The sequence below is a fragment of the Saimiri boliviensis genome, chromosome X (assembly GCF_048565385.1).
Source record: "Saimiri boliviensis isolate mSaiBol1 chromosome X, mSaiBol1.pri, whole genome shotgun sequence".
Classification (NCBI taxonomy): domain Eukaryota; kingdom Metazoa; phylum Chordata; class Mammalia; order Primates; family Cebidae; genus Saimiri; species Saimiri boliviensis.
The window spans coordinates 72629451-72643375 of NC_133470.1; the positions used below are offsets into that span (position 1 = coordinate 72629451).

General features: G+C 37.0%; 1 protein-coding gene across 8 annotated transcripts in view; it reads right to left on the reverse strand.

The window, feature by feature from the left end:
• CHM (CHM Rab escort protein) overlaps nucleotides 1–13925 on the reverse strand; it is a 193550-nt gene that overhangs the window by 120234 nt on the left and 59391 nt on the right. For 5 of the 8 annotated variants that reach the window (XM_074391433.1, XM_074391434.1, XM_074391435.1 and 2 more), the window contains 3 exons: nucleotides 6869–7033; nucleotides 6640–6712; nucleotides 3757–3881 (listed from right to left, as the gene is read on the reverse strand). The exons of 1 other annotated variant lie outside the window; for it this stretch is intronic. In XM_074391433.1, the coding sequence (XP_074247534.1) occupies nucleotides 3757–3881; nucleotides 6640–6712; nucleotides 6869–6948 (278 nt within the window). In that variant the 5' untranslated portion in view covers nucleotides 6949–7033. The remainder of the gene's footprint in view (nucleotides 1–3756; nucleotides 3882–6639; nucleotides 6713–6868; nucleotides 7034–13925) is intronic. 2 more of the 8 variants (XM_003938704.4, XM_074391437.1) reach the window with 1 other exon arrangement.

Sequence of the window (13925 nt, forward strand, 5' to 3'; positions counted from 1 at the left end):
TGTCACTATACTGTAGTCAAGTATTATTCATGGGCATACAAGAAAGTTACCAAATATTTATTACTCATTTCATTAAGGCATATGTCTTTTCAGTTGAAATCATCTTCTTTTTAAAATCTTTCAGCACTGGCTCTGAACAATATCTAGTGAGCTGTACCTTTAAATACCAAATGGCATTTAGCATTATACAAATTATAATCTATACCTAATACTTCAAAGGCTGTGCTTTTGCAGAAAATCACAGAACACAAACTGTGTATTACTGGAGAAAAAAGGCTACTCACATGAAAGATATGAACGTAGTAGGTTAAGAAGTTAAGCATATGTTCCCAAACTTTTCACAGGCTCACATTTAACACTCTGCCATGACAGTGATGTGTAAGATGACAAAGCGTATCCTGAAGAATCTCTGGTGTGTTGAATTCTAAATTTTAATTACTATTAAAGTGCCTGTCAGTCTGATGTTCTAAACCTCTGGACTCTGTAACTACTTGAATGATTTAACTATGTGATTATTACCTTTCAACCTGTCAATCATATGTCATTTGAAAAAGTAAACTATTCCAATTGTTTTTAAACAGTGAATCTCTCACTCAGAAGGAGATACTTAAAACATTGTAACTTCCCACTGTTCTAGACTAATTTACCAAAATATGTACTCAAACATCAGGCCCACATGATTTAATTATTTTATTCAAAACTTATAATCTTCCATTTTGCTACACTAAGTATTATCCAAGAAAGATGGTATAGTTGGAAGAACACTGGAGCAGGAGGAAAAAACTCTGGAATTTAATCTTAGGCTCTACCACTCTGGAGCTTGGGTGTGGCCCTGCCATTTACCAAGCCATGTGACCTTCTGCAAACTACTTAATCTCTTTAAGCTCCATTGAGGATTCTGTAAAAACTCCAACTATAGCTGGGCACGGTGGCTCACGCCTGTAATCCCAGGACTTTGGGAGGCTGAGGTGGGCGGATCACCTGAGGTCAGGAGTTTGAGACCAGCCTGACCAATATGGTGAAACCCCATCTTAAAAAAAAAAAAAAAAAAAAAAAAAGGAGAGAGATCCAAGATGGCTGATTACCGGCAGCTCAGGATTATAGCTCCCAGTGAAAGCGCAGAGAAAGAGAGGACGCCACACTTTCAGATGAATTTTTGTTGCTCACAGAACAGGAGATTCCCAGCAGAGGAGCCCCATGGGTCACCAGCGCGACTCTTGTGGCCAGCGTGGCGGTTCTTGGTGCAGAGTTAAATGGGACTGAGTCCCCTTTTCATCAACGTTTGGACCTCTGGGAAGGCAGAGTCACCCATTCAGCTGATTGAAAAAGGGACTCAAGAAAGAAGCCAGACCGAAGATTCCCCAAGCAGAAAAGCAACACGAATCTTAACACCGCTGTTTTGGCCGGCGCAGTGGGTTGCTCAGATTCTGGAGCTGGGAATCAACAAGTTGGACGTCCACTCAGAGACCTAATTTGAAAGTCGGTAATTACAAAGACTACAGGTGGATAAATTTACAATGATGGGAAGAAACCAGCGTAAAAAGGCTGAGAATACTCAAAATCGGAATGCCTCTCCCTCTACAGGGGATCACAGTTCCTCACCAACGACAGAACAAGACCTGATGGAGAACAAGTGCATTTCATTAACAGATTTAGACTTCAGAAGGTGGATAATAAGAAACTTCTGTGAGTTAAAAGAGCATGTCCTAGCCCAATGTAAAGTAACTAAGAACTTTGAAAAAAGGTTTGATGAAATCCTAACGAGAAAAGACAATCTAGAAAGGAATATAAGTGAATTAATGGAACTGAAGAAACAATACACCGTCAAGTATGCACAGGTTTTAACACTCGAATTGATCAAGCAGAAGAAAGGATATCAGAGGTGACCAACTTAATGAAATGAAATAAGACAAGATTAGAGAAAAAAGAGCAAAAAGGAATGAGCAAAGTCTCCAAGAAATATGGGACTATGTGAAAAGACCTAATTTGCATTTGATAGGTGTACCTAAATGTCATGAAGAGAATGAATCCAAGGTGGAAAATATTATTCACAATATTATTATTCAGGAAAACTTTCCTAACCTAGTAAGGCAGGAAAATACTCAACTTCAGGTAATACGGAGAATACCAGAAAGATATTCCTCAAGTACAGCAACCCCAAGACACATAATCGTTAAAATCACCAGGGTTGAAATGAAGGAGAAAGTTCTAAGGGCAGCTAGAGAGAAAGGTCAGGTTACCCATAAAGGGAAGCCTATCAGACTCACAGCAGATCTCTCAGCTGAAACCCTGCAAACTTTCAGAACAGAGTGGGGGGTCAATATTCAATATCCTCAAAGAAAAGAATTTTCAACCCAGAATCTCATATCCAGCCAAATTAAGCTTCATAAATGAAGGAAAAATAAAATTTTTCACAAACAAGCAAGCACTCAGAGATTTCATCACCACCAGGCCTGCTTTACAAGAGCTTCTGAAGGAAGCACTGTACACAGGAAGGAACAACCAGTATCAGTCATCCCAAAAAACTTACCAAAAGGTAAAGAGTATCTCCATGATGAAGAATCTATATCAACTAATGGGCAAAGAGCCAGCTAGCATTAAACAACAATATTAAACTAACAAATATCAATATTAATCCTAAATTTAAATGGATTAAATGCCCCAATCAGAGATACAGACAGACATTGAATGAAAAGTCAAAACCCATTGGTTCGCTGTATCCAGATGCATCTCATAAGCAAGAACGCACAAAGACTCAAAACAAAGGGTTGGTGGAAGACTCAACAATCAAATGGAGAGCAGAAAAAAACAGGAGTTGTAACTTTCATCTCTGACAAAATAGACTTTAATAGTAACAAAGACTAAAAGAAACAAAGAAGGACATTACATAATGGTAAAAGGATCAATGCAATGATCATAAATATATATGCACCCAATATAGGAACACCCAGATACATAAGACAGGTTCTTAATGACTTATAAAGAGACTTAGACTCCCATACAATAGCGAGAGACTTTGACACCACATTGTTAATATTCGACGGATCAACGAGATAGAAAATTAACAGAGACATCTATGATTTGAACTCAGACCTGGAATAAGTAAACTCAGTGAATATTTATAGAATTCTTCACCCCAGGTCCACAGGACATACATTTTTCTCAGTATCATATTACACCTATTTTGAAAGTGACCAAATAATTGGAAGTAAATCACTCTTCAGCATTTGCATTGCATTTCACAGACTTAAATGAAATATTGGTTGGCTGTTTGTTAGTTTCTTCCCTTATTCCTTCCTGTCTCCGCTGTTAAGCACAACTATTGGCATAAAAGAGGTTTTTAATAACTATTTTTAGATTGCATTCCAGCCTGGGCAACAGAGCAAAACTCCTGTTCTCTCTCCCCCTTTCTCTTTCTCTTTTTCTTTCTTTCAAAAAAAAATTTTTTTAAATAAATAAAAAAAAAAAAACTCCAACTATTAGTACTACTATCTGCCCTACCCTACCACAGAATTGTTTTAATGAAATGAGATAATATATTTAAAACAGCTTGGTAAATTCAAAGGCATTAAGGTAAGATGTTATCATTACTACCTAAATAGAGAAAACTGAAAGTTCCATTTAAAAACAGGCAAAACCAGCATATCTATGTGCCTTGTAGCAGCCACTGCCACATAAATCTTTATTGTTGGCTTCTTCTGAAGAAGAGTAAAAAAGTCATTAACTTAGTTTACCTTCAGTAAAGATTTTTCATACCTGGCATAACAAAATACTTCCACATGTTGAATAGTTTTGTCCTTCCTGCTAAGAGCAATGGCTTCTTCATTTTCAAGGATATGGTCTTGCCACACTGGACTGTCATTTACAATGTCACTGTTTTCCTAAACAAAACACAGATAAGAAGTTTTAATGAAAGTGGCCAGTGTGAAACATGTAATTTTTTGAGAAAATTCACCTCTTATCTAAATTCATGCTTATTTCCTCTCACCAAAACTCAAAGGATATCACCTCAGAGTCACCAAACAAAGTCCAAGTGTTCCAACTTCAAAGAAAGGAGAGCAAAACAATGTGTAAAATCTATATTATCAAAAACTAGCTCTGATTTACAGATTTCTATCAGGGGAGATAAAATTTTGAAAAAGTCATTCAGACATGGCTGTTTGGACATTGCTTAAGAAGTAGGACAACTAACCCTCTATCTGCTGAGAATCAAATATATCTGTTGTGTACATTACTTGTTAATAAAAACAGAGAGTTTTTTGTTTTTGTTTTTGTTTTTTACATTTTTTGGTCGAAACAGCAGGGTCAAAATAACTTCATTCTATTTATTTTCAGATCTTCGAAGGCTGGTCACTAGTCATGTCAAATTTTGATTACATGTAAAAGTACTTTTGAAAAATACTCAGCCCAGTATAACTAAGGGCTTTATAATAATTAGTCCATGAATACCTTAGAAAACAAGAAAGACAAGTTGAAAGTGGTCTGTTAAAATTTTCAATTATTATATTTTATGGATTATTTGAATATAGAGCATTTTTTAAGGCGTCAAGATTACCTTTTTCAAATGTCAAGGATCAATTTTTAATCTGTTTAAAATTTTAAGCTGTTTAATATATGTCTTTCTCAAGGAAAACTTTTTGGAATTCTATTATACATACTCAAGGAACTGGTAGGAAAATAGAATTACAATATCTTTTAAGTAAATTCATCTCAGAAAATTTCGAAACTTACAAATTTCATAAAGGCAATACATATTTTTAAAAGGCTTTGTTGTCCTGAGTTTAACATTCTCATCTGAAGAAAAGCATTGACATACAGCTCTTCCTATCAAGTATAATATTAGATAGTACTAAACATCCGAATGTAAGTAGAAGAGAAGGCAAAGTACAAGAATTTTGAATGTGTAGACATGAGGTTATCAACCTAGGAAAAGAACTGTGGAACAGAGAACAGGGGTAGAGAGAGAGGAAAAGACAGTGGCAGAGTCAAGATCCTGCAGTGAAACAATCATTAAAATAAACACAACTTCAACAAAAACATTTTTATTTGAAAAAATCTAAAACATTACCAAATTTGTTTTTTTTTTAGTTTCCATTCAGACAATTGGGGTATATTATTGCTGGTCTGAGAATCTACACTGAATTTTCTCATGGAAGTACTAAATATGCCTAAAAATAAAGTGACCCTCACACACACTTCCCAAAAATAGGGTACAAAAAAGAGTTTCTGATCAAAGTAAATACATGAATTTTTAAGCATATAGACAAAACAGTTAAATATCTACTCATTTTCTCTCTTGACTTACACAGTTTGAATTATTACATGAAATGCTACTTTACAAATATTGCTTCTCCATACTCATTTCATGCAACAATATTCAAACGGCATTTTCACAGCATCTTCCATATCAACGTTTTTGTCATCATGAGAGACACTTTTTGAATCATGTACACCATTAAATGAATCAATCAATATAATGGTGCTTGGCACATGATAAATGCTGAACAAGTCTTAGCTAACTGAATACAATTTTCTAAACTATATCATCCTCCTTTCCAAACATTCTAAATTCTTTTGAGATACAGCAGTTTCTGATTCTCTGTATAATGCTCTCAGTAGAAATTTCATTTCAAGTCACATGTACCCATCTGAATAAGATTGCGACAACTTTTTAAAGCTGCCTTATAAAAGTTGGCAGTCTCCATAACTGACTCTCCATATTATGCTATATAGGATCCCTAAAAAGTTTCTTTATAATTGTATTCAACAGCTTAGTATTGAGATCCTATCCTTAGAAAGTAATTATTGAATTAATACTAAATTTATTGGATTTTTCTTTCTGCTGATTCTGTCAGGTGACTTCTACAAGTGCAAAACCACCACTGAGATTATTTCAAATTAATTTAATCTTCCCCAAATTGTTAGGAATATTTTGGTTTTTGTTCAAAATATACTAACTCTAAGAGCAACCTGTAAATGTTAGATTTTATAAGGACTGGGATATTTTTTCTAAAGATTATTTTAGGGAAAAAATTATTGTCTTTTATTTGGACATAAAGAACAATTAGGAAATGGCTATTAAGTACATACAGTTTACTCTTCAGCCAACATTTATATTTATACGTCGTTTTTTTTTTTTTTTTTTTTTTTTTTTTTTTTTGAGACAGAGTCTCACTCTGTCACCCAGGCTGAAGTGCAATGGCCCAATCTCAGCTCACTGCAACCTCCACTTCCTGGGTTCAAGTGATTCTCCTGCCTCAGCCTCCTGAGTAGCTGGGACTACAGGCGCATGCCACCACGCCTGACTAATTTTTGTATTTTTAGTAGAAACAAGATTTTGTCATGTTGGCCAGGCTGGTCTCAAACTCCTGACCTCAGGTGATCCACCCGCCTTAGTCTCCCAAAGTGTTGGGAATACAGGCATGAGCTACCGCACCCAGCTTCTGTTTATATTTAAAAAGGGATAAAAACATGGGGAAAATATTAGCTGAAACGGTGACTGCATAATTTTTTGTAAAATAAATGAACAAAAATAAAGAATCAATCCTATATTACAGATGAAGTTTAGGGTTTTCTTCAATGCAGGGTTACTATGTAACATACAACTAAGCAAATTAAAATGTCAGATACAAACTTTACCTGATATTCCTTTAGCCAGGACAACAGTCCTGAAAAGCTAAAACTGGCCCAGTTTCCTCCATAGTAGCTTCTTCTGTAACAATTAAAAAAAAAAAAAAGAGTAAAGAAAAGGGTATAAAAATCAATTCACTGATGTTCATCAACAAACCATCTTTAACACTTAAACTCAGTTCACTTTTTAATATTACTGCCTCAAAAGTTCAAAAGTACATGTAATGGGAATGCTTACATAAGTGGAAGTGGTAGGCTGAAAGTGGGCCCCTCAGATCCCAAAGGAAATTTTTCATCACATAAGGAGTTTAAAAACATCTTTGGCTTCCTTAAAGCTTTCTCCACTGATTATGTGAACAGCTTGACATGGATACTGAGCAGGTAACATGAATATATATGACTCCTGTGTTAAGAAAAGCAGCAAGGAAGAAAACCTTGATAGATCTCAAAGAAAGCTACTGAAAAACTGCTAAGTTACCTGTAAGTACTTAAATCTTCTCCTCCTCCACGACCACCTCATCACCACCAAACCCATCTCCAACACAAAACACACACACATACACACAGACACACAATTGGCTCCACTAGATAAAGAAGATCTTGTATTATTCTCAGCCTTTAAAGCCAAAAATAAAAGATGACCCTGGGAAATAGTTATTCATATCACATCAAGCCATTTGCAATATGTATAATAGGAACAAAATTCTCACTAATAACTGGGTGAGGTATTAGTCTTCATTCCTCAGTCCTGTGAAGATCACTCTTTTGGACAACCCAGAGGTCTCCTAACCAGGAGCAGGTAAACCTTGTAAACATTAGACCATTAAGTGGGAATTTTTTGCAACCAGAACTCTTGAATTATTCACCGCATATTAGGTCTCTCAATCCTTGTAAAACTACTTGCACTTACTGACTCTGTTTGATGAGCCCCAAGTACACTTGATCCCACCTACAACACCCATTCTGGTTCTGGTTGGGAGAGATTCTTGATTTTGTTTCCATTTTCATTTTTGCTTCTCTGCTTCTCTAATGAAATAAAAATCCATGAAAGCTTTTTAAAAAAATAAACAAAAAATGAATATCTAAAATTAGTCTTCCAGCCAGGAACAGTGGCACACACCTGTAATCCTAGCTACTCGGGAGGCTGAGAGGAGTCCTTGAGCCCAGGAGTTCAGTATCAGCCTGTGCAAAATAGCAAGACCCCACTATAAAATAAAATAATGAAATGAAATGAAATGAAATAAATAATAAAATAACTCTTCCATAATGCTCCTGGAGATCATCTCCCAATTCTGATTCATAGGTCTGAAAAGTAAGCAGATTTTAGGCTAGGGGCATTTACCAAACAGGTACTGCTTTGCTCTAACAGGGAAATCAAATGGCTTCGAAAGTAGCTTTATTACTATGTATCATCAGACAGTCTCTTCGGAAATAATGTAAATTCATACACTATCCAGACTCTCCAGTGGGCTTTAAAATTTAGATAGAATTTCAGCGATAGTAGCAATTCTAAATGGCCACTCTTTACTAAAATGTTGGAATCAAGAAACCTACAAGCAATGACCCCTTCTGTCGGAGAGAACAATGTAAGAAGGAGAAGGTGGGCAACGGCAGGTATAGAGAAGACAGAGGAATGTTAGAATTTGAGGTTTTCCCATAGCAATTTATACTTTCATCTTTCTTGCCTAATAATACTCTTCTGCTATCTCTTCCCATCCTCCAAACATAATATTCAACAAAACTAGAAAATATCCTAGGTGTTGGAAGGTGGAAAAAACCTCAAACTACTTACTCTGTATTTTTAGTTGAAATATTTAGATTCATTTGGATTCATCATAAAGTCTTAAGTGAGCAGCACTGGCTAACGGGTGAAAGCTTCAAGATCAAAGTAAAATTTATTTGAATGGATATACCAATATATAAGTAATCAATATATATCAAAAATCTAATATTGGGGACAGACAAAGGTTTCTTTGGACACAAAAAGCAATCAAAACTATTGATAAATCAGGTTTCATCAAAATGAAAAACTTCTCCACAAAATACATTATTTTAATAAATGAATGGCCCAGACAAAAACTAGGAGGAAGTATTTCCAAAACATATCTAATAAAGGCTTGGTATCCAAGATATATAAAAAACTCTTTCAACTCAAGAAGACAAATATTAAAAGGTAGAAATGAGCAAAGAGTTTAAAAAGACACTTTACCAAAAAAAGTGGTTAATGAGCACATGAAAAAGTGCACAATATCATTAGGTAAGTGCATATTATAATAGCATTACAAATGAGCATATAAGACACTGTATGTATCCACCAAAATAATTTAAAAGATTGTCAATACCTGGTATTGATATGGATGGCCAGATGCTCATATATTCTGGTGAGAGTGTAAAATGGTACAAGCACTTTGTAAAAGTATCTGGCAGTTTTTTATGAAATAAATATACACCTATCCTATGATCTAGCGATTTCAATTCCTAGGCAATTACACATGAGAAAAGCATATACTGACAAAAATACTTGTACAAGTCTTTCCACAACAGCTTTATTAATAGCACCAAACTTATAATAATCCAAGTATCCAACAACAGGAGAATGAATAAACAAAGTGTTGCATATCCATTAAATGGATACTATTCACCAATGAAAAGGAATAATTACTTGCTAAATACAACATGAATGAATCACAAAACCATTATACTGAGTGAAAGTCCCAGCCAAAGAGTACATACTGTATGATGCCTTTTATATGAAATTATGAAAAAAGTTAAATCTATGATAAAAAATATCACAAGACTGGGAGTGGGGTCAGGACTTGACTGTGACGAGGCATGAGGGAACTTTGTCTTTTATCTTGATAGGGTTCTTATTACACATTTGTCAAAACTTATTAAATGGTGCACTTAAGATCTGGGCATTTCACTGTCTGTAAATTTTTTCTAAAAAAATAAATCCTGAACTCTAATTAGTGATATATATGCTGAAGTGTTCAGGGCTGGAGTGACTGGGTATGTACAACTTAATTTTAAATACATAAAACAATAAGACGAGCTGGGCACAGTGGCTCATGCCTGTAAACCCAGCACTTTGGGAGGATGAGATAGATGGATCACGAGGTCACGGGTTCGAGACCAGCCTGACCAACATGGTGAAACCCCGTCTCTACTTAAAAATACAAAAATGAGCCAGGCGTGGTGTTGTGCACTTGTAATCCCAGCTACTTGGGAGGCTGAGGCAGGAGAATTGCTTGAACCCAGGAGGTGGAGGTTGCAATGAGCTGAGAGTACACCAGTGCACTCCAGTCTGGGCCACAGAGTGAGACTCTGTCTAAAAAAAAAAAAAAAAGTAAGACAAATTGATGGATGGATAATAGAATCAATGCATGGATAGTTACATGACAAACAAAATACCTCAAAATGTTAATTATAGAATCTAGGTAGTGGAAACACACTTGCTCACAGTACATTTTTTTTCAAATTTTCTGTATGTTTGAAAATCATCATAAAATAAAATTTCAGAATAATAAAATAGAAAAATAAAAATAATCTAACATGAGTTCTCAAACACTGATATGGTAATTTCCAAGGTGTTTTCTGCTATTATCAAACACCTGAGAAAACTCTAAGAAGACCTATCTTGCTGTTTCTTTCCATTATTAAGTGACTTGAGGTCAGTTCATGGTCAAATCTGCTTTTCTCCCCTATACTTGGTGGTCACATGGTTTTTGACAGAGCTAGTTGGTTCTAGTATTTTTCCATACAGCTCCAACTTTCAACTTTTCCTGTTGATCATCTGATCTTATCCAATTATATGTAAAAGATGAAAGCTGATTTTCATCTCTGTAGTTTTTCTGACAAAAGAGGTTAACAAATGTATTAGTAACTCATCAGTGTAGATTTTGACTAAACTCATTTTGTTATTTGTATGATTCTAAATATGGTTTATAATATCCCTTGCCAGGTGTGGTGGCTCACGCCTGTAATCACAGCACTTTGGGAGGCTGAGGCAGGCAGATCACCTGAGGTCAGGAGTTCGAGACTAGCCTGATGAATATAGTGAAACCCTGTCTTTTAAATAAATAAATAAATAAATATTCCTTAAAAGCAAAGCAAAAGATTTTGGGTATCAAAGTCAGTATGACAAAAAGAAAAAAAAAAAAATCAGTATGACATTCTTATATGCTTTCAGTGGCAATATTGTAACAAAAATAGTAAAAATTAAAACCCACACAATATTTTTTAATTTTATCTTTAAAGATACAGCTTTAGAACTCTGGCATTCAAATTCAATTATAAAACATTATTTCCATTATCTTTAAAAATGCTCTGTAAGGAATAAGGCTAGGTTATTGGTTTTGTTTCTAAAACCTCAGAGATGTGATTTACTTTAATGACAAAGTGAGAACTTCATGACGCAGGAAAAATATGCAAGATGGGGGTACAGCACATTTTCTGCCAACTTACTGTCACAACTGCCTCTGTACATCAAGTAAAGGAAAAGGGTACTTTATGATAAAGGATGAAATTTATCTTTATTGCCAGGAACACTATTTTATATCATGTAAAAGACATCCTTAAAACAGTCTCTTTGCAGAACTAGAAAATGCATATTCACAGTATTTAAACAACAAACGCAAAGTTAATGTCTAAAGGCTTCTGACATTACATGATGGGAAAGTAACCTAAAATTTTCAACTGAAACAGTGAATATCGTCAGTGGAACATTTTTATTTTCAAAGGCAAAAAAGCTCAATGATTACAAAACTGAGGTATTATTCTCCATTGTGTGAAATGATGACCTTAAAGTTATAGAAAGGGGAGCGGCCAAGATGGTTGACTCACATGATTTGGCTGTGTCCTCACCCAAAATCTCATCTTGAATTGTAATCCCCATAATCCCCACATGTCAGAGAGGGAGCTGATTTGATTACGTAGCAGTTTTCCTCATGCTGTTCTTGTGATAGTGAGTTCTCATGAGATTTGATGGTTTTATAAGGATGTGTCATTTCCCTTGCTTACACTCATTCCATCCAGCCACCCTGCGAAGAAGGTGCCTGCTGCTCCTTTGCCTTCCGCTGTGATTCTAAGTTTTCTAGGGCCTCACCAGCAATGCAAAGCTGTGAGTCAATTAAACCTCTTTCCTTTATGAATCACCTAGTCTCAGGTATTTCTTCATAGCAGTGTGAGAACGGACTAATAAATGAACCTAGAAGCAGCTAGCGTGTCTGGCTCTCAAGGAGAAGAGAATAAATACAACATCTTCAACTGAAACATCCAGGTATACACATTGGGACTAAACAATTAAACAACTTCACCCATGGAGAACAGAGAAAAGCAAGGCAGGACGACAGTCAACTCAGGAGTGTCATGGAGCCAGGTAAACCTCTCCCATGAGGAAAGCAGTGAGTTAGTCTGCAACCCTGGAAATCCACACTTGTCCCAGGGATCTTTGCAACCCTTGGGCCAGGAGATCCCCACTTGAACTCACTCTATCAGGGCTTTTAGTCTGACAAAAAGAGCTATGTGGAGTGTCGGCAGAGCCAGGCCAAGCACAGACCAAAGAGCATTAGATATACAGACTTTCCAGGCAACCTGCCTAAAGAAATTGCTACTTCACATTAGAGAAATGCAAATCAAAACCACACTGAGATACCATCTCACGCCACTGAGAATGAGGATCATTAAAAAATCTGGAGATGGCCGGGCATGGTGGCTCACACCTGTAACCCCAGCACTTTGGGAGGCCAAGGCAGGCGAATTACCTGAGGTCGGGAGTTCAAGACTAGACTGATCAACATGGAGAAACCCTGTCTTTACTAAAAATAAAAATAAAAAGCTGGAGACAACAGATGCTGGAGAGGATGCAGAGAAATAGGAACACTTTTACACTATTGGTGGGAGTGTTAATTAGTTCAACCATTGTGGAAGACAGTGTGGCAATTCCTCAAGGACCTGGAAATTCTAGAAATAAATATTCCATTTGACCCAGCAATCCCATTACTGGGTATATATCCAAAGAATTATAAATTGTTCTTTTATAAAGACACATGCACACATATGTTCATTGTGGCACTGTTTATAATAGCAAAGACCTGGAACCTACCCAAATGCCCATCGATGATAGACTGGACAGGAAAAATGCGGCACATATACACCATGGAATACTTCGCAGCCATAAAAAAACAATGAGTTCATGTCCTTTGTAGGGACATGGATGAACCTGGAAACCATCATTCTCAGCAAACTGATACAAGAACAGAAAATCAAACACCACGTTCTCACTTATAGGCGGGTGTTGAACAACGAGAAAATATGGACACAGGGAGGGGAGCATCACACACTGGGTTCTGTTGTGGGGGCACTAAGGGAGGGACAGTAGCAGGTAGGGAGGTTGGGGAGGAATAACATGGGGAGCAATGTCAGATACAGGTGACGGGGAAATGGAGGCAGGAAACCACATTGCCATGTATGTACCCGTGCAACAATCCTGCATGATCTGCACATATACCCCAGAACCTAAAGTACAATAAAAAAAAATACATTAAAAAAAAAAAAAAAGAAATTGTGACTCCAGAGGAGTGGGAAGTTAGACCCCCATATATGCCCCTAGGAAAGGAGTTGAATCCAGGGGACTCAGCAGTAACAATATCTGCAGGCCCCACTTCCACGGAACCTCACAGGATAGGAACCACTCTCTTGGAATTCTAGCCAGCCAATGGAAGCAGCGCTGCACCTCTCTAGACAGAACTCCCGGGGGAGGGGTGGACTGCCATTTTTGTTATTTGGGTAACTTAGTCTTTCTAGCCTTCAGACTTTGGAGTGTCCAACCCATCCCAGGTCAGAACCAGTCCTCCCAGCCCAGCACAGCTGCTCTACAAAAATGTGGCCAGTCTGCTTTTTTAGGAGGCTCCCTAATCTCATTCCTCCTCACCGGGCAGGACCTCTGAACCACAGCCTCCAGCCACCCCCACCAGTGTTTTCCAGTCAAAAAGAAATCTGAAGCCTCCATGGAACATCACATGCAGAGGGAGAAGTGGGCCACCATCTTTCCTGTTTCAGCAACTTAGTCCCTCCCTCCCTTAGAGCTGTGGAGAGTTCAAGCCAGGGCAGAAGCAGTCCCCGATCAAAGCACAGCTGCTCTATGAAAATGTGGCCAAACTACTTTTTTAAGTGGTCCCCAATTCCTTTCCTCCTCACTGGTTGGGGTATCCAGCAGCCCTCACCAATGTTCTCTGTCCAATGGAGGTTTGAAACCTCCCTGGAAGGAAGCTCCCAGAGGAAGGGGTGGGCCACCA